At 34.7% G+C, this 21,278-nt stretch overlaps 2 protein-coding genes across 2 annotated transcripts; one reads left to right on the forward strand and one right to left on the reverse strand.

Moving 5' to 3' along the window:
* Positions 1–3,396: 3,396 nt before the first annotated feature.
* LOC113750211 (1-aminocyclopropane-1-carboxylate oxidase 5-like) lies at positions 3,397–5,056 on the forward strand. Its single transcript, XM_027294187.1, has 3 exons — positions 3,397–3,498; positions 3,761–3,993; positions 4,450–5,056. The coding sequence occupies exons 1-3, from the start codon at positions 3,397–3,399 to the stop codon at positions 5,054–5,056; spliced, it is 942 nt and encodes a 313-aa protein (XP_027149988.1).
* Positions 5,057–6,565: 1,509 nt separating this feature from the next.
* On the reverse strand, positions 6,566–15,527 carry LOC113748997 (NAD kinase 2, chloroplastic-like). Its single transcript, XM_027292614.1, has 8 exons — positions 15,196–15,527; positions 12,144–14,105; positions 10,654–10,775; positions 10,372–10,513; positions 10,075–10,299; positions 9,915–9,989; positions 7,662–7,763; positions 6,566–6,948 (listed from the first exon to the last, which is right to left on the reverse strand). The coding sequence occupies exons 1-8, from the start codon at positions 15,460–15,462 to the stop codon at positions 6,745–6,747; spliced, it is 3,099 nt and encodes a 1,032-aa protein (XP_027148415.1). The 5' UTR covers positions 15,463–15,527; the 3' UTR covers positions 6,566–6,744.
* Positions 15,528–21,278: the final 5,751 nt, after the last annotated feature.

Here is a 21,278-nt window from a genome sequence, read left to right on the forward strand (position 1 = left end):
AGCTTCAATTAGGCATCAACATGAATCTGTCTCCATGCATGTGGACAATTACCTATACATAGCCGGACAAATTTTTTTTACCAAAGCTTTCTTATCTCAAAACCATTATTCTATCTGAGGAATATAATGAAAATAAAAAAAGCCGCCATCAGACGTTAATCCTGATTAGAGTTCATTGATTTTTCAGTTTCTTTTAATTAAAAGAATACCAGATCTCAATGTCGCTTTTGGAACTTTGTTTTGTTCCTTAGTCAAATATCGGCTAGCTGATGGCCAAATTTAATATGCAAAATCGAACTATTACTTTGAACAACAAAAAATCAACCCAAGAAATTCTCCTCAAAGTTGAAATTCAAGGTCAACACAGCATACCACAAGATAGTCTTGAGGGCGTGTAGAAAAACAATTAGCTGCTAATTTGTTAGTTTAAGAAAGAACCGACAGATGCTTTCGACCCTTCCAAGTTTGTGTGACATATGAGGCTGCTAGACGATTTTGATCAGGGTTCACTGGTTCAGTATTCATTTGATCGTTGGACAAGGAGGGAGAATACAACGATTTCAAGAAGAAAGTAAATCTATAATTGAACCACAAATACATGTTTGCTAAGGTCGAGAAGTCGAATCCCACCTCAACATGAAATTTGTGCCGGTCCAAGTCTGAGGATATATTCAAATGAATGGCCCTTTAACTGATTCTAGATTTAGATTCTAGTAATGGATTTTAAATGATAAACTGGTTTTGCTACTAACCAATGCTATACAAGTTCAACTTCACCATTAAATGCATGACAAAATATGCCGAACATATCTCTCTTCATCTGAGTTTCCCTTTGGCTTCCTTGTACATTGAACTATTGGTTTTGCTCGCATATCTGACAATTTGCTAGCATACTACAAATCTGTACATTTACATGACAAATCGAATTAATATCTGAATAGATGTTTTCCATCGGACGGTAAATACTACCTGTCCACATTAATTTTGTATCATTATACTCGGACAATCAGAATCAGATCAAGGGTCCAAGGTTCGCCAAGTGTATGTTAAACAGGGAGGTTTGAATTACAGGTCATTCTACCTCTAATGTATGATACATTTTAGCAATGAATTTTAATTTTTAGACAAAACCCTGATCACATATTATATAAATACTTGTGGAGTTGACAATGTAATGATTAAAAAAGGGTTTAGGGGTAGCAGCTTTATTTGAGTATAATATTCTTTCTTAATCCTCAAAATGTGCCTAGAAGTCAGAAGTGTCTGATCGATCGCAAGTCGTACAAAGGCATTAAATGAGAAAAAAAAAAGTTAAAAGCGCTGCTACAGGATAGATAAATAGGGGTAGTCAACGTTGAATTATCGTAGTCGGTAGAGGATTCTATGACAAGTAATAAAATTACAAAGCATGCATGAAGCATGTAAGTGAAGTGACAACTATTGTTGAGATGGAAACCGTGTTGCATTGTGGATTAATGTTGGATTGCTGGTTAAAATTGGCTGGCAACCAACAAGCATTCAACCCATTCAATTGCACTTAACCCTAGAAGCAGGAAATATGAAAAAAAAGGGGGTTTTTTGTGTGTGTGGGAGGGGGGGGAGATGGGGGAGTAATTTCAATTTGACAGATGAATTTGGATTCGAGAAAGGATTTTAAATGAATAAATTTGCATAAGTTTTATTTTTAGAATTAGGAATTTAACTAATCCTAATCAAGTAAAATACTCTAATTTTTAGTTTTTTTTTTTGTTTACAATACGAGCTTGAAATTGCATTCAATTTATAATTTCGTTGTTTATTAAGCTGAACTTTTAGACAAGTTATCAAATCATGCATTTAAAATTATTACGCATCCGTATGTTTGAGATTTTTACATATACGTATTACATTTTATGCTTATTGAGTCAAACTCCAGTCTAGTTAAAATTATTACAAATACTAAATATTTTTTATGTTTGAGTTGATTGTTTGTTAACTAAAATCGATTGAGCTTTTAACAAATCAAATTCGTTTGAATATCAAATAGTTTGATTTCAACCCTACACAAAAGCACATGTACTTTAATGTATTCAATTTAATAAAGATATCAAATTTTATATTAATGTAGGTAAACACTACCAAATATTGCTTGTCTCTAAACAATATGGATTGTTAGTAGGTGATTAAGTTAATCTTTATATTCCTTATTGGAAATGACAGATACCCTTGATGTCTAGTCTCCACATAATTATTTGGCCAGTAATGTTTGCAAGGAATAGTGTGAGACAGTGCAAGGAAGTTAGTCATCCCTTCAAATATGCATGATTGTCAAGAAAGTTTGAAAGTTCTCCACACCTTTCAGCAACTTCTGTCCAACAACATTTGCATGTTCCATAGGAAAATAATTGATCAGATACAAAAATGTTAACCATAGACTACAAATTTCCTTTTATGGATACAAAAATTTTAATTTCCATTTTATTTCAAACTCTTTCTTGGAAAAACAAACATGCATGACAAATGATTTTGACTTCCTTTTATCTCACTTTCTTGTACGAAACTTTCTCATACAACTTTCCTTCCCTATTCAGACGAAGAGGCAGAATCATAAATGGGACAAACAAAAGATTGTATTTAAGAGACAAAGAGGCAGAATTGTAAAAGAGCCAAACAAAAGATTGTACTTAAGATACAAAGAAACCCTTCAAATCCTTTTGACGCACTTAAAATTGCTTCATATATTATCCATTTTGATGTGCTTCATATATGATCCAAATAATTTTGATACTGTGAAAAATTAAGGTCTCATACAATTTTCTAAGGAAGCTACAAAAGAACACATGTAGAATAAGCTATTGAAAAATTTTCTAGTTTCCCTTATTCATGCAATTGTCAGAGTCATAGCTAGCAGCTGTTAGTCAATTTCTCTTAACACTTTGCAGAAATTAAGAGACCCTCAGTTATGCTTTCCTTAGTCATTGCAAAATTGCCAAGTGTCAAACAAGTTCAAGCATCATGTAATGCAAGTGACTAAGTAACCAATAATTGAGTTTAAGACATGCAATCACCTAAGGGAGAATGCTTCTGTTGTGGGCTAGCAATAATACCTCATGAAACATTGACCTCAATTAATAATTCTAAAAAGAAAATATTGTGTCACCGTCCATTACCTTATTCTAACATCCACACGATCATGAAGTTATAAACAAGTAATTATAGTTATCAAGAGTTTTTTTTTTAAGGCATAGTTATCAAGAGTTGACATCCAAGATGGTGGAAAGAATTGAAGTTTCTATAAATAGCTAGCTTAATGCAACACTTTTATCACAAAACAGCGTGAACTCTGATTACCAATAGCCAAAAAAGGGTCACTATTATACCTTTCATCTTTTCTCACTCCTTTGCTTCTTCTTTGCAATGGCTATCCCTGTGATTGATTTCTCAAAGCTTAGTGGAGAGGAAAGAGCCAAAATTATGGCACAAATTGCTAATGGATGTGAAGAATGGGGTTTTTTTCAGGTACTTTTTTTTTTATTTAACATTACTTCTTTGATATTTTTTGCTTTCATAGAATGAAGTTAAAGTGTATCAGAACAAGATTAATTTCTTCAGCAAAACCATCTCTCCTATACTCTGTCAATCAACATCTTCATCGACTGAGTGACATTTTTTTTTTATTTATGCAACAGGGTTTCTAGATTAATGGTTGATTATCACATTTATAATTGTTTGAAAATATTACTAACATTTACTTTCGGAACTTTTTTGTTTTCGGCTATAGTTGGTGAACCATGGGATTTCTGAGGAGCTTCTTGAAAGGGTAAAGAGGGTCGCATCTGAATGCTATAAGCTGGAAAGAGAAGGAGGTTTCAAAAATTCAGCTAAAGTTAAGATGCTGAACGAATTAGTGGAGAAGAAGAGCAGTGATAGACTGGAGAATGTGGACTGGGAGGATGTCTTCCTTCTCTCTGATGACAATGAAAATGAATGGCCATCCAAAACAGCCCAATTCAAGTAAGGATAAGAAATTCACCAGAATCACCGCTACATACATATTATGTTAAAAGATGTAAACCAAAGTCGGCATTTTCCTTTCTCCAATATTTCTTGTATATACAGGTGCTGCAAATTGATGAAAACGTGAAAACGAGTTAATGGCAGTGGAATTGGACAATTGAAACTAGTAATTAAAGTTCTATCCAAGGAAAATAGAAGTATTGTAGTTTATACTTCAAGTTATGTGTTATAGATTGTCAATTGTTTCACTCACGACATGACCTATAAATTTGAAACATTTACAATGATATATAATTTTCACTTAGCACTTGGCAATCACCTCTTTGGTCCGATTACGATTCTTGAGATTGGCTAGCAGAATTAATTTCAATAAATTTAGAAAAAAAAAAAAAGATAAGCATTTTTTCCCCTTTTTCTGGGTTTATCTGACTTAGTGTTGATTCAAATCCACAGGGAAACCATGAAGGAATATAGGACAGAACTAAAGAAACTGGCAGAGAAACTCATGGAAATAATGGATGAAAATTTAGGCTTACCAAAAGGTTACATCAAAAGGGCATTCAACGGTGGAGAAGAAGACAATGCATTTTTTGGCACTAAGGTCAGCCATTATCCACCATGCCCAAATCCTGAAAAAGTCATTGGCCTCCGAGCTCACACTGATGCAGGAGGTGTCATCTTGCTCTTCCAAGATGATAAAGTTGGAGGCCTGCAAATCCTGAAAGATGGTGAATGGATCGATGTTCAACCTCTTCCCAATTCTATTGTCATCAATACTGGAGATCAAATCGAAGTCCTGAGCAACGGGCGATATAAGAGCGTTTGGCACCGTGTATTGGCCATGCCAGATGGAAATAGAAGATCCATTGCTTCATTTTACAATCCATCACTCAAGGCAACAATATATCCTGCTCCTGAGTTGGTGGAAAAAGCTGCGGATAAAGAAGTCAATCAAGAAAATGCTTATCCTAAGTTCGTGTTTGGCGATTACATGTCTGTTTATGTTCAGCAGAAGTTTCTTCCTAAACAACCAAGATTTCAAGCTGTGAAAGCTCTGTGATAGCTCAGGCAATGAAGCTGAACTCTATAAGAACTACTCAAGAAGTAAATTCTTGTTTCTTCTTTTTTTTTTTTTGGTCTTTTCTTCTCTTGGTTATGGTAAAGCTGATAATCAAAGCCAACTAGTGCATCGGCTTCTGATAATCAGTGCATATGCGTGCTTCTGATTCCTGCTCTTTTGCTATAATTTAATTTGGTCGTTAACGTATTTGTTGAAAAAGAACTGTAAATTAATTATTGTTCCATTTCCACCTTTTTATTTGCAACGTTATTTCTTTAGCTTATAAATGCAAGTTCATTTTTCAAAAAAAGAAAAAAAGGAAAGGAAAAGTATCTATGAATGGTTTTTTTCTCCTTTAATTAATTGGTGAAGACGCTCGTTGCCTTGAATTTCAGACAATTAATCTCTCAAGGAATCCAATAGAAGCAAGCCTAAAATAGATTGTTAGTGTTAAATGAGAAAATTAGATTTGAACGTATAAATATATCGAGCACAGTTATCTTTCATGATAGCTATACTTATATCACTAATTATGACCTTTTTTTTTTTTACATTAGCTATGACTTTACGTGGCAAACTATTTATGGTTTCCAGTCAACAATTTTATTTTTGTAAGTTACAGAGGAATTATATACTCTACCGTTGAGTTCAAGATTGATGTGGAAAATGTTCTAGGACTATGCAGCCGTCTTGTCTCAAGAAATCCATCGAAATCGCAAACGTGGACCTAAAGAAAATATCGCAAATGTAGATCTTTTTTAATATTCTGAGACTAAGGTGCATTTGATAAAATTGAAATCTGAAATTTGAATCCATTAAATTATTGAATTGTTAAATATTAAATCTAATACATTTGAGTACATATCACATTCAATAATAAGTGGATAACATATCACTTAATTTTGGGAGCAAGTTTTGATTAAAAAATTCAGTGCCACTTAATTAATTCAGATGTTCAATTTTTTATTATCAAGCAGTCTGAAAATATTTAGATCTGAATCCATTAAATTTAAGTGTTGAATTGAATTATCAAACAAAGCCCGAGTTATTAAATTTGTTCTGGCAACCATTTTTCTTAATTCTTTCCTTTAATTTTTTTTTTTTGGCTAAACTATTCAACTACATCTCAATTCTCACTTTGATTCTTAAATCATAAATATGGATACTTTAGTCCTTAAACTAGTAAGACCATTCCATTCAAGTACTAATGTTAATGGAATCTCCAAAGCGGAATAGTGGATCTTTCAGCATCATGGTTGCATGTTGCAAGGACATAGAAGGAAAATTAGATTAAAAAATAACTAATAAAAAAATCTCCAAAATTAAAGGCAAGAAAGGATTTTGGGACTCCAAAATAGGAGTCGAGTATAATTTAGGGATTGAAATAATTCGTTTTAGAGTTTAGTGACCAAAGTGGGAATCAGAATATATAGTTTCTGAACTAAAGTGCTTGAATTTAGAGTTTAGAGATCAAAATAAAAATCAAAAGTATGCTTGAAAGCTGCAAGATTGTTTAGGAAAGCAAGAGGATGATATATTATTGGGTTAGCAGTTAGCAGTGACAATGTACACCCTAAAAATGACTCTGTATAAGCTTTCACTGGCCTGTACTAGTATATATATATAGTCCTGTTACCTTCTAATATGTACAGTGATTTACAAAAAAAAACATAGGAACAGCTGAGGATTCAAAGAGCCTTCTGGTCAAGTCTCTCATTCCAGTTCAAGCAACGAATTAAGCTATGAAACCAGTCACCAGTCTGGTCACACTTGTTCACAGTTGGAAGTGGATGCTGGCTCATTGATATTCGGACAGAATCTCCTCTTGATAATTGTTGCCTTCTCTTTCCATCAAAAGAAACCCAAGCATTACTACGTGCATCCTCAGGAATCTGCAAGATGGAAAGAAGATTTTGAAGGAATTGTTCAGAAACCGAAACCAGAATCAAGTTTCACAAAGAAGGGCTATCCCAAACATCTGGTAACTTCTACACTTCGTTCTTCCTAACAAGTGACACTCTTCAATTCTATTTTCTTTTTTTTTTTTTGGGCCTCTGACAATTGCTGGATTTGAAGGTTTTGCTGACTAGTACTCCCTAATCACTACAGGAATTCAAGTGAAGCATCCCAGTTCAAGAAGGTGACTGTGTTATATGTCAGATCTAAAGGACCACTTACTGCTGTCCATTTACCAGACTTTACATTTCTGATGACACACAGACTTGCAGCTGAAAATTCAAATGTACAATGAACACACTAAGACAGTCCCCTTCTTGTAGCACTTCTAAAGTTCTTAAAGACCAAAGAACCTATTCACGCCAACATCATCAGATCTGTTTTGGAAGAATATAATGTCAAAGCAATTGATACAACTCCTTTGGCACATTGAACGTTGATAATGTTGCTAAAACGCCATTGTCTAAAACTTATTTCTAGAGCTCCCAGACCAACAAACATGAAGACCCAAGAGAGCCGAAATATTATAATTGCATTCCATCATGCAAAACTAAGAATTAACCACATTCAACAGAGAATCAATAAAGAATAAATCTGTTTTCCACCAGCTATTGAACTTTTCATAAAAACTAAAAGTTATAAATATCACCTTTAGTTCAAGCCGGGCAGAGTCTGGAAGTATGACAGGTCTAAATGAGAGGGAGTGGGGGCAAATTGGAGTGAAAAGCATGCATGGAACATTTGGATGCACCTGCAATGGAAGCACCATTTGTTACAGGCAATGGTCTACTATGCGTTGAGCAGAATAATCAAAATTAGGAAACAGCATGAGATTAAAAAATCTCAGTTTCATCACTTGTGGTTTATCTTTCCATCATTGATTGTATGATTATCACTCACACATCACAAATCAGATGACATAAAAACCAAGGAAAATATACAAGACCATTAATAGATATCCTCAAAGAAAGTAGATCAAAGAAAACTTGGAAGAATAGACATCAGCATATGAGGAAAAAACCATAGGTTATGATTACATGGTAAAATCACAGTCGACCATGCAGACTGAGTGTTCACTGGTAGTTACTCTTTTACTGCTCGCCGCTATGTGGTCTAAGCTCTCATCTCTCATGTTCATTGTTCGTGATGATGCAATTAGCCAGCCTTCCTACGAAGATGTTAGAAGTCTAACTTGTTGACATCGACCCAAAAGAAAACTATATATTCTGATATTTCGAATATATTTCTCTGCTTCTTGCTTCAAGTTTCTTGTAGCAGGGAAATCTATGGACACGTACTGTGTCCTTGAGAAATTGAAGCATTCCATATTCTGTCTGTTTCTAGTTTCTCTTTGTTGATTTGTCATTTAAAGCTCTGCATTTTTTTTCCCAAACATAAAGTTAAGAAATTTTGTTTGACACTCATGCTTCTGCTAAGAATTGTGCCCTCTCAGAATGTAATTATCTCACATGCCAAAAAATGAAAAAGGAATTTGGATGTTGAAAATCCTACTCTGCTTCTAAGGAAAATGCACATACACTGATATTACAATCATTGAACATACACAACATAGTCAAGTAAAGACAACTTGACAACGGCTAGGGAATACGAAAACTAGTACAAATTTGATGCTCAAATTGATTGGCCTTGCAGGTCATAGACAGCATAATTTGTGAACTCCATGCACTTTGCACCCAAAGTATGATTCCAGTCACAACAATCTAAACATTTGAACAGCTGATACAAGCAGACTGCTCAAATTGGCCCCTTAATTCAACTTTACATACCAAAGCCAACTTGCAGTTTTTGACGTTATTGCAGATCTCAAAAAGTTTCCACAGCAACCTCCCCTCCCCCCCCCCCCCCCTCTCTGAAGCCCAAAATAAAAGGTGAAGACCCCTGCTCTAGGTAATGGCCTGAATAAGATAAGAACCTTAAAAGTCTGTAGGGTTACCGCTCCTGCACTTGCTCTTAGTCTGCAAACTGTTTCCCAGGAAGAATAGCAAATTTGAGCAAATCAGCTAAGAAATCCTTGCATTTTCAACTTTCATACAAAACCTAGTAATCATCAAACCTTCTAAGATCCCTTCCAATAGTCAGATTAACCTCAAACATCTAGTAAAACCTTTCAGAAACTCCATCCCTTGGAAAATTCTTACAGAAAGTCTGTCCTCGAGTGTAATTTTGTTAATCTTGTATTAGCTCATTTGTAATTTCCCAGAATTGTAAACCAGCATCAGTTGATCATTCAAATCAAAATAGGCTGTCCAAACACACCAGAAGTTAACATACAACATGTAAGAAAGGACCCCCAGTGTAGGGAGGCAACTGCTTTGGTAGGTTAGGGGCAGCAGTAAACGCTTTAACGTTATTTTACTCAGCTTCAAAGCCCTTGAAACTCTTTTTCAAATTTTTTTTTTTTAAGTTTCTCAATTAGTTTAGTGGAAAAAAATTGTATTTATTTAAAGCAAGGAATTGAGGGAAATTTAAAACATTTGTGGGTTCTGGCTCCACCCTTCTTCAGACTAACAATCAGCATTGTAATTCTTTGACTTGAAGATGATGTGCACCAGTACAATAATTGTCATTTTCAAATATCCTAAGTTTAACGACAATTGCACCCGCAAAACTTTCATTACAAAGTTTGACCTTGATTTCAACGATTGGGGACATATATTTACTCATTCTGTACCGACATATATGCACTCATGATGATTTTAAGTTCTCAAGCAAATCTCCCTTGAATGGACAAAAACATATGCTAATAACTAATGACCCCAGTGTTTCCCCCAACCCCCCCCCCCCAAAGGGCCCTCTTCCAGTCCCACCTCTGAAACCATTTCTTTTGAATTTCTACATCAACAGGTTCATATCTTTGCATTCAAGTACAAGCAAGCCTTACCATTGAACCTCCAGCAGCTGTAGAGTAAGCAGTACTTCCTGTCGGTGTGGCCACTATAACCCCATCACCTTGCACCTATCGAATTAGTAGACAACATCAAAGTTTTCAAGAATTTCTGGCCTCAAAAATCACTCAGTACTGAAGTTTTTAGAACATGTACCTTTGTTATAAGCCGGTCATGTTCATAGCATTCAATTTTTGATAGATATGGATTAGAACCACGATCAACTACCACTTCATTGAGGACATCAAACAGTTTTCCTGGCATTGCTTTTCCATTTCGAAAAATCTCACAGCGAAGACGCATTCGAAGAGTTATATAAACACCATCCACTGTGTTGTTACCATTAATGACTTGTCTTAGGTCCTTCTTACAATCTTCAAACTGAATAAAATGAATAAGGAATCACATAAAAGCTCCCATGATTATATTGAAAAGATAAGTCAAGAGACGTACAGTATGAGAAGTAAGAAATCCAAGAGACCCAAGATTAAATGAGACGACAGGAGGAACGGCATCTCTGAATATATTTGATGCATGAAGAATAACACCATCTCCTCCCAAACAGGCAACAAAATCAACCCTCTCATGAAGATCACTGAAAGAAAAATTCCATGTAAGGATAGCACACCTCTAAATGTAGAATTTGATTGCATATATTGAAAACATATGCATCTCTACTAAACATAAATAAATGCACAAAATAAAAGCCATGGCATCAATAGTCAGTTCTTGTACCTTGTATCTTGGCTATAGAAAGTCTGAACAAACCCAAAACCAGGGATTCGAGCGAAAATGTCATGCACCTCAGGTTCAACAAGAACATTCATTTCTTCTTGGTAATACAAGAAACGGGCAACCTGCAGTAAAAACATATAATACTGCTGAAAAGGCTGCAGACTAAAGAAACGAAATTACACACGTGCAAGTGAACCCTCCCCCCCGCCCCCCTTCTCTTCTTTCGATAGAGGAGAGGAAGGAAAAAAGAAAATGTGACCCTCGGTTGCCAAAGGAAGTCAGATGTGTAATATTCAATATGCAAAACCATGTTTTGACGTTTTAGTACATCCAACAAGAAATCATTCTCAGCAATCTGCAAGAGCAACACACATGCATACATGCAGCAAATATGAAGAATCATGTATGATATCAGAAGCAGTCAAGCTAGAATCAAGGCCAGTAGAAGAGAAACAAAAATGCACTTGGGTCTCACTATCTTTGCTGCAGATGGTAGAAAGAGAATTGAATTTCTCATGGCTACTTTCCATAAAGCTAACAACCCAAGAGATGTGGAACAGTAAGAATCCACAAATTTGATGTATAAAATCTCACGGCAATATTAGGAGCAAATGTAGCATAAACAAATAATTAAATCAGTTTTAGCTACATAATCCATATTGAGTGTGGTAACGAGTACCTAAAAAAGCTTACTGCAATTATGCTCTCCTGAGACTTAGGAAATACCCAAGAATTGTAAGACTAAAAGACTCTAAAGACCTGATACTCCTCAAATTACTGAAAAGACCTGAAAGAAAATATTAATGCATATACAAATTATAACAAGACGACTGAAATTCTTGATGACCTGACAACCATAAGTTTAGCACACCGATATAAGAGTTACTATTGAAAATCATGGTACTAACAGAAACTCATCACAAAGCTTTACTAATTTTTATTCCAGAATTTGAAGTGAATTTGGGACAAACTGCAGAGCAGGCATGAGATTTCCTCTCTCTTTACTACCTTGTGCAGTGATCTTGACCACTACAAGCATCAAGGAGATCTCAAAGACAATGAACAACTATTAAAATCATTGTACCTACATGAAGACTAAAAGATGAGCATCAGACCACCCTCAAGTATAAGAAGCAGGCTCAGAGCTGAAAGTAATGAATATGCACGTTAATGGACCCTAAAGTTAGAATTGATCAGTATTGCAGCTTGCTAAATCTAGCTAGATGACAAAACTTACAACAACAGAGAAGATACTAATCCAAAGTAAAACTAGCCCATTCAAATATTTCATTTTACCATATATGTGACACTAAAATTAACCAAAGCATGCATGATGCCCCCTTTAAGGTACCTACCGCACTAACAGCTGCACCAAAGATAAACTATTAGAAGATACACATTGTAAAAGGAGGAAGATGGATAGGACAACATAATCCACATACCTACTATCATAAACTTTTAAGCTATTAAATAAGACTAAGGCAGACTACCTCTTTAGCTTCTTCCATGAGTTCTTGTCCCAGCTTCTTCAACAATAATACAGTCTTTGGAGGAGATTTCCACAATAGCATCTGCTGTTGCGTGCTAGGGTGAGTGAAGGCCAATGAAGATTCTGTAACCTTCTCTCTGGCACAAGAGAATCCATCTGTGCGTACCAAGAACATCTCTGCTTTTTTCCTAGATTGCACTCTCACAACACCAGTTGCAGAAGCACACATGTTTCCTTCAATGACCTCCAAACCATCGTCACCCACAGATACAGAAGCAACAGGATTGCTCCTCTGCTCTGTAACGTTTGCTGATGGAACCTTCTTATCCAACTCATATCTTGAATTCACAGACCCATTTTTTTGACTAGCAGAAGACCCATTATCATTGCTCAATTCATTCATAAAGGAGGAGGAGGAAGAATTATTACCATTGAGATATGTTCCATCACTACCAGCGGAAGTCGCAATCTCTGCGGATGAACTATTGCTTCGAAATGAACTATTTGAAGTTTGGGCTTCAGAAAGTCTGATTCCAGAGTATCCAGCATAATTTTCATTATTTTCATTTCTCCAAGATGTCTTATTCAAGTTATACATTGAAGAAGACAGCTTCTCAAGTCTATTCCTTTCATAATTAAAATATGTCAATGGTGCAAGTTTCCTATTTCTAAAGAATCCAGACATCTCTTTTTTGGAGAAGATGTTAGAAGGAGGCAGCTGAGACTCAAGAGGGTTCACATTACTATCAAAGTCCATTGGCAACTCAGCTCCTTGTTCATTTATAGAAAACTCCAAATCTCGATGGGATACTATTGTACTATTATTTCCATTGTTGCTGGAGTGTTGCTTATCCGTAGTTTGACAATATCCATTAAGATATTCCCCTGAAGAACTACTAGTCTCATTCAATTTACTGGGTCTAGAACCATTTTGATCGTCATACTCCATTCCTCCTTCAGACTTTTGAGAAATGCAATATTTTTCCATGCCTTTAGTATCAAGGGACTGGACACCCATGGAAGTAACTGCTATACGCGGAACAGTTTGAGATCTACTGCGAGCCATGTAATGTCTCCACCTTGACACCAAAGCTGATGTTCTCCATACTCCTTCCTTACTGTGGAGATATATGGGCCTTTTGCTTGAATCTGACAGCAAAGCTGCAAACTCTTCGACCTGCTTCATTGAAGGAGCAGTACCAACTTCAACAGGAAGTTTGACAAATTCAATCCTCCCAGACAAGGTAGCCTCATGTAGCTTTGTTTCATAAAAGATGTCCTTCACCGTCTCTGCTCTAAGATCCACAATGGTTTTGAATCCTCTCTCCAGAAGCCATTCTAGACCTTCTTCTGTTACCTGGCCACCCCTCCAAAAAGCAACCTCAGAATCTGACGCTGTATCTTCTTTTGAAGTTGACAAATAAACAGGATTCCAGTTTGCAAATAATGTCTGGCAGGGATCATCACCCCGACGGGGAAATCCAGAGTCATAACATGCATTTTTCAGTTTTTGCAATTTCCGCCATACATCCACACTTCGAGCATCATCAGGTGTTAAATAGCCTTCAAGAGCAACATGCAAGCTCTCACAGTACCTTTTCATTTCACCCCTAAAACTGGCAAGGGGTGGAAGTGTATCTTCCATTAGATTTACATCTGATTCACGAAATGAATTCATGGCTGATGCTCTTCCAGAAAGAACATCCTCTCTTCCTTTATTTAAGAGACATACCATGCAACCAAGAACAGAAACCATTTTCTCTTCCAGTAAGGATTTATCCTCTGATGGTATATCATATGAAATGTTGCATTCTCCAGTCAATGGGTTGCATAATGTGTCCATTAATGCGTTATGAAACCATTCAGCAGCTCTAAAGATCCTGCAATAAGCTTCCACTTCAGTAATATCCCCAGGAAGTGGGCCAACCCAACGTGATAGTGATAACTCACGGGTCTGGACAGCCTGCAAGTCCAAAAAATTGTTAGTCCTCAATATAAATTGATGACTCTCACTCTGTTTTGCCAAAAATATTAAGCAGTATTAACAGAAACTAGACAGCCAAGGAAGGAAAACAATATTTAGCAAAGCTTTCGGTATATCAAGTACAGAATCTAATAAAATCAATAATACCATCACAGGTTAAAAGCTCGAGCAACTCAAATACGTTTCTGAGATGATACAAATTGCTGAAGGAGCACATTGCTGACACAACTCATTTCAAACAGGGTAGAGACTTTAGGAAACTAAGCTCAACAGATAGTATTTTGGCAAGATTAAAGATTAACTGTCGTAATCATGTGAATTTTCAACGAGACAAGGAAAGTCATGTTGTTGTATAACAAGGAACTCTACCATTGAGAAGGATCATGTTCCACTTTTGTGTATTAATCAACTACGTTAACCAATATATCTTTAGATCTACGAGAATAAACTAAAGCTCAAAATCCATCATTGCAAATGATTTAGTACATAAACAATCTTAAGGAATACTTAAGCGAATTTACAGCGAACTCTCATTTAATCCATGATCCTCAAATTCGCAAACTCAGCTGGTCGTCCAAATGGCCACAAAAATTAAGCCTGTAAAAAGATTTAAAAAGCATGGCTTGCCTCCTCCAATCTTCTCACCCCTCTTTTACTTTTCTGGGATGCTAAAATTTCAACCTTTCACTTATTTTGCATGAACAGAAAAACAAGGGGAAAAAAGTGACTGCTTTTGACTTAATTTAAGCACAGAAAATAAACCATCGCATTAATCAGAAACTTACTAATCTTTTCCAAGCCACTTGATCATCAATCCCAATAACCAAGCTCTATCATTTTCACTAACACTCCAAAAGAATATTTTAAAACAAAATTTAAATCATGAAACCTCTTGTTTTCTCACTCATTTTACCTGAACCGATTTTTTCACAACTATAAATATAAATATCATAATTCGATATTGTGGCAAAATATATACAATTGAAAAAAGAGCTATGAAAACATATAAGCTAAATAAAAATAACCCAGATGAAGATTTCAAAAACTAAAGAAAATGACAAAAGTTCACCTGAGAATTGAAGCCACTGTTGAGAGAAAAGGAATTGGAGAGCTGGGAAGCTGCTAAAACCCTCAAATGGCGTCGTCCAGCTGCACCCTTTTTCTTCCTCTGCAACAGAAACCCAAACCCAAAGCCGGAAATCTTGGTCCATTTCGGCTGCTGGTAGTGAAACAGGGGATGGTTATGAATATGGGTTCGGGTTGGCCCGCCAACAACGACCCGATTCATGTGCAAGTGAAGAATCAACATATGTTGCTGCTGCTGCCATACCACCATTAAACTGAGGAGGAAATGTTTTTTTTTATAGTCTGAATATTTTTTATTATTTGGGTGTGAACGTGCATGTGTTGAGTGTGTGAAGTGCGTGTGTATATTTTTTAATATTTAATGGATGGTCATGAGAAGTGTTTGGATTTTGGATATTGGAAGAGAGGGAAAGGGAATAACACTCTGGATAATATGGATAGGGATTGTGGTGGGGACTAACTACAATAATGTTGCATGTTCTGTTCCAATAATTTTGAGTTGGATGAAATTTCTGTGTACAAGGATGGGGTTTGAATTGAATTTTGTGGTTGTGCATATCCATTTTTTGGATTTGATTTTGTTGTTGTTATGGAAGTTTGGGGAACTTTGGATAGTGACAATTTTGATGTGATGTTGATGCAAATGCATGGTGGAAAAATAGTTTTGAGGATGAGGAGGAGTGGTGCTTCTAATGTTTATTTTGGATAATGATACAAAGTCACAAAATGAATTTTTGAATATGATGTACACATAAGTATTTAATAATGAAAATATATATCTAGACTCAGTTTAGCGATGACAATGGATAGGATAAAATATGGATACTCGATTTAATGATTAATCTATGACGAATGGGTAATTCATTAAGGGTCCGTTTGTTTCTGGTGAAAATATTTTCCAGAAAAATATTTTCCTGATTTCCCGTGTTTGGTTGCACAAAAGTTACTGAAAACATTTTTCTATGTAAAATATTTTCACCCATCTTATGGAAAACAACTTCCCTTCCAAACTTACTGAAGTTATTTTTTGAAATGCATGCATCCCGCCTAGTATGTATGTGTTCTTTTTTTTTTTTAGTGTAAACAGGAGGACTCGAACCCAAGACCTCTTCCTTACACTCCCTCCCCCGTACCACCCAACCCAACCCAACCCTCCCCTAGTATATTCAAAATAAAAAAAAACATCATCCTGCTCATCCTATGCTAGTAATTAATTATGTATAATAGGGACATTCTTTTCTAGAGAAACTTTCAGCAGTGAGAGTGCAAGATATATGTCACAATAAGCATTGCATGTGATTGATATTTGACACTAAATGGCCAGCAATTTGTTTATTGCTTAAGGAGATATTTTTTATTCATATATACATTTCTCCAAGATTTTTTAAAGTTAAACAATGAGATAAATTTTCTTATTTTGCGTGGGAAGAAGTATGTAGTTATAATGTGTAGAAAGTAAAGATAGAGATAAAAGTGAAAATATTTCGAAAGTTAAACAAACACCAGAAAATGAAGTAAGAAAATATTTTCAATAAGCTAACCAAACACCTGAAAATGATGAAAGGGAAATGATTTTCATGAAAAATTACTTCCACGGAAAATATTTTCCCAAGGAAAATATTTTACTTCCAACCAAACAGACCCTAAGAATTTGGTATTTGATGGGAAGTTATGGATGAATAATCCGATAAGATTTGGTAAGAGAACCTTAAAAACTTGATACTCCATACCTTTTACATATATATATATATATATATATATATATTCTCTTTAGTTTGTATTCAGTTAGTACACATATTTGTCTTGTAGACTATTATTTATCATGTTTTATATACAACTCCTTGTTAGAAAAATATGGAATTCAAACAATTCAAACAACTATTATTTATCATGTTTTACGTATAATTCTTCGTTGAAAAATATGAGATAGTTATTTGAATCTTCTTTTGGAAGATTATTAAATTTATCTTTCAATAAATGTTGAATTTTTCTATAACTCTATCCAAGTTTAAAATTCAATGTAGTATGTTAATTTAACATGATGCGTGTTGGTTTGAGTTTTGTAAAAGTTAATTCCCTTTTTTTGAACCATTTAAAGGCATGCCATGAATGCACGTAATGTTCTTTTAATTACTTTTAATTTATAGTACATACCAATTAAGTACATAACAATCCCTAATCTAAAATGGTTTTTTTGCTAAGAATGCGATTCTAGAGTCAAGAATTTTAACTAAGTGGAAACCACCCTAATGAATGGTTGATTTCCCAAGAACATTCATCTTTCTAAAATCAATGCAAATAAGTGGAAAAATACATCAAACTTTATTTACTTGATAGGTAATGGAAATCTATTTTACAGATTAAACATGGAATTGTTAGAAAAGAACCCGAATCAAAAGCAAGAAATCCCAAAATTACACTAGTGAGGCATCACGTCTCTTAGCTCAAACTCACAATTAAATTGTACACCAAATTGATTTTTCCAACATGGAAACACTAAATACCGTTGAAACTTAATCTTTTTATCAAAAAGTGCTGAGAAGTGGACTAACCAAAGGGCATGTGTTGTAGATATAGATCTACCCCGATTGGATTGCTATTTTTAGAAGTTCCTGTAGAAAAATATACTGTAACGATTTGATGTATATGAGATAAAAAAATAATTAAAAAATCTGTTCATAAAAAAACGTAAAAAAATATTTTTTTAACAGAAAATCACAATCCAAACAACGCAGCGCTTAATGTAAATTAAACAATACAATTAGCTATAATCATGGGAGTGAAACTCCCCTAAAATCCTAAAAATAAACACTATAACAACTTGAGGGATTTGATTATACAACATGTAAACCCTCTCCTTTGCCAAAACATTCACGTACTTCTTGCAATCTTGCCGGTAACTCCCACCAATCATTGATGATAAATTGATAATTGATAGGACAAGAAGTATGAGATTTTATTTATTTATTATTGAAGCATGAAAATTAGGACAACCATGCATAAGTAGGTGTAAAATGGCTTTTGCATCAGCAGCCTGAATTATAAAATGACAAATATTATTATGCAATGGAAATTAAAATCCATCCATTATCGCCCAAGCATCTGCCACTGAATTTGAGGCTCATCTTAAATTCCTACCAAAAAATCTCCAGCATTGGCTTTTTAGTGACACCAAGTGAAGCCCCGTGTTTCTGTTGAGTTTGGCAACTGGGGCTATAGGATAGGAACAATTGACTAGAATTCCTATTTTTTTTCAAAGTTCTTAGCAGGTTAGCAAGTCCAACATGGCAAAATTCACAAGCAAACAAATGAAGAAGGATACATCATATCCTTAGGCCTCGATGTATATTGGCAAAAGGAAAACGATAGATCAAGGAACTTGATGCCAATAAGGAAGATAAACGTTAGCCATATCAGGATGGTTCGATGAGAAAAAGACAGAAAACTCTAGAACTGAAGTGCTTAAGGAGATTTCAATAACTAGAAACTACACATTGATCTTTGTTGTAGAGCTTTCAGAAGAATGGCCCTCTGGTCTTGGCAAACAAACAATCCCCTAATAAAACCTTTGTGTGGCAAACACTAGAGAAAATATACCACCCATAGAACAATGAAGCAGTAAAATGCTGTTGCTTTACTTAAGTTCATGTATAACTGATAAGATATCTATAGGTGACAATCATTTAATTTGGTTTACAAATATTTGTTGCTCAAATTTTCAAACTATTTATGTGCTACCAACTTTCGTCTCAGGCACCTATAGATATCTTTCCTATATCTTATGCAACACCTAAAAGGGCACTTGGTTTATACTTTGGAAATGGAATTGGATACAGAATGACATAATGCATATAAATCTTAAGGAATGAGAAATTAAGAATGAATAATATAAAAAAAAAAAAAAAAAAAAACAGGAGGGGTATGAGCTGTGACATAATCCAACACCTAAAGAACAGGATGGGTATGAACTTTGACATGGTGCATATAAATCTTAAGGCATGAGAAATTAAGAATGAATAATATAAAAAATAAATATGTAAAAGAGATGAAATTGGTTAAAATTGCAATTGAATATTTAAGATCAAAATCGAATTGAAATTGTTTTAACCAAAATTTAATTGAAATCAAATTCACAAAAATTGATGGACCAAATTTGCTTTAATTCGGTCAAAAGTTTGATTAAATCAAAATTGAAATTTTTTCTAACTTAAAGGGTGCTAAGTGACATTGTCAATAACTTTAGAGGAGGTTTCTGAAATTATCCCTTATACCGTTTGAATGGTAAGCTTTTTAAGTGTTTGTCTAAAATTTTATTGTAACTTATTATAGAATTTATAGAAAAATTTTTGTGGAAAAATTGAAAAACTTTTTTATTTTTTCCTTTCCTTTTATGTTTCTTTCTTTTTTCTTTTCTTTTCTTTCTTCTTCTTCGTCCCTCCCACAACCTATACTCCAACCGCCAAGGGCCCAACACCTCTCCCAGTGCCAATGCCATCACCATCTCTCCTCCTTTTTTTTTTGTCTCTCTCTCTCTCTCTCTCTCTCTCTCTCTCTTCTTCTTTCCCCCTTCTTTTGGATTTGGTCTTCATTCGGCAGGGGAAAGGCAATGATGTTAAACATGGATCTCATAATGATTCGCTAAACTACTGAATTAGGAGTTAATTGATCGGATTGGTCGAACCATTTTTTAAAACTCACTGACGTCGGCATAACGTCACAATGATTTTATATTTTTATAAGTTTCAAAAATATTGAAATTAAGTTCTTGGTTATATTCGATTAACCATACAAAATGTTACAAAAATATTACACTTGCAATCAAATATACACCTAAAAATTATATATAAAATTGTGAAATTATGTATAAAATATGTCCATTCTGCAAAATTACTTTAAAAACTAAATTAAAAAAATTATACCTACTTTGTGATCTTTTTGTTGGGAAAATGGCTTTATAACGCAAGCTGAAATCACTGATGATAAATTGATAAGATGATAGGGATGAAAATTTCTTGATTTAGAGATTATTTAGGGAAATGAGTGATTTTGATGTTTTCACAAAGTGGTTGGCATTTTTTTTTATTCCTATTAATAAATAAAAGTTTTACAATTTAGATAACCCAAATTATGTTTCAGGAAAACAAGAAAGAAATATTTGAGAACCAGATCACTTGTGTGCCCGATTTTTTACATTTTTTTATTGATTTTTGATCAAAATGATTTTGTGTTACTAATCAATTCAGAAAGGGAACCGGTTCACGGTCGAACAAATCGAACTAGCCAGTCTGGTCCAGATCTAACAACACTAGAGAAAGAAGAAGAGAAGAAAGGAAGAGAGAGAGTGTGTGAGAAAAAGAGAGGAACTGAAGTGGCGAGGGTGACAAACTGAGGTAGGAGGGTTGAGAAAGGAGGGTAGTGATAGAAAAGAGGAATGGATGTATATTTTTGGGTATTATGGGATGTGTACTTTGAAAATTTTGTGGGCTCTTCGAGGTTACTATAGACAAAATTAGAAAATTTTTGGCTCTATATGAATTATATGTTTATGGGGGTATTCATCAAAAGATTTACTATAATAGTATTTGTGAAAAACTTTTACATAATAAACTGGGGAAAGGGAGGGAAGGGAAGGGGACAGGGGAGGAGAAGGAAGGAGGGGGATGAAGAGGGAGAGGGAGAGGCGATAGTGGTAGTGACAATGGAGGAGGGAGAAGGAGCGGAGTGGTGGCAATGGTGGATGAGGTAGTATGTGATGAATGGAAACAAAATGTGATAGAATTTTTTAAAATATTTTTGTAAATTGTATTTGAAATTGTGTATATTTTTGGAGTTTTTTTGGGAATTATTTTTGGAGTTATTACTGTAGACTTTACAAACAAAAACATTTTTTTTTTAAAGTGCAATTCATCTATTAAAAGCTAGCAATCCAAATAGACTCCTAAGGGTTTCCGAAGTTGGACATTAAAAAGTGAGATCATCTAAGAATGTTGGGCTGGCTCATTGAAGATCACATCACAAACTCACGACCAATAAATCATAAAAGTCCACTTACGGTCCATTTTGGCC

Source organism: Coffea eugenioides, chromosome 10 (assembly GCF_003713205.1).
Source record: "Coffea eugenioides isolate CCC68of chromosome 10, Ceug_1.0, whole genome shotgun sequence".
In the NCBI taxonomy this organism is placed as follows: Eukaryota; Viridiplantae; Streptophyta; class Magnoliopsida; order Gentianales; family Rubiaceae; genus Coffea; species Coffea eugenioides.

Coding starts and splice junctions, on each gene's coding strand:
- LOC113750211 (XM_027294187.1), top strand. CDS start 3,397: ATGGCTATCCCTGTGATTGATTTCTCAAAGCTTAGTGGAGAGGAAAGA. Junction 3,499..3,760: donor AAGAATGGGGTTTTTTTCAG/GTACTTTTTTTT, acceptor TTTCGGCTATAG/TTGGTGAACCATGGGATTTC. Junction 3,994..4,449: donor TCCAAAACAGCCCAATTCAA/GTAAGGATAAGA, acceptor TCAAATCCACAG/GGAAACCATGAAGGAATATA.
- LOC113748997 (XM_027292614.1), bottom strand. CDS start 15,462: ATGGTGGTATGGCAGCAGCAGCAACATATGTTGATTCTTCACTTGCAC. Junction 14,106..15,195: donor ACAGTGGCTTCAATTCTCAG/GTGAACTTTTGT, acceptor TTGGACTTGCAG/GCTGTCCAGACCCGTGAGTT. Junction 10,300..10,371: donor GATTTCTTACTTCTCATACT/GTACGTCTCTTG, acceptor CATTTTATTCAG/TTTGAAGATTGTAAGAAGGA.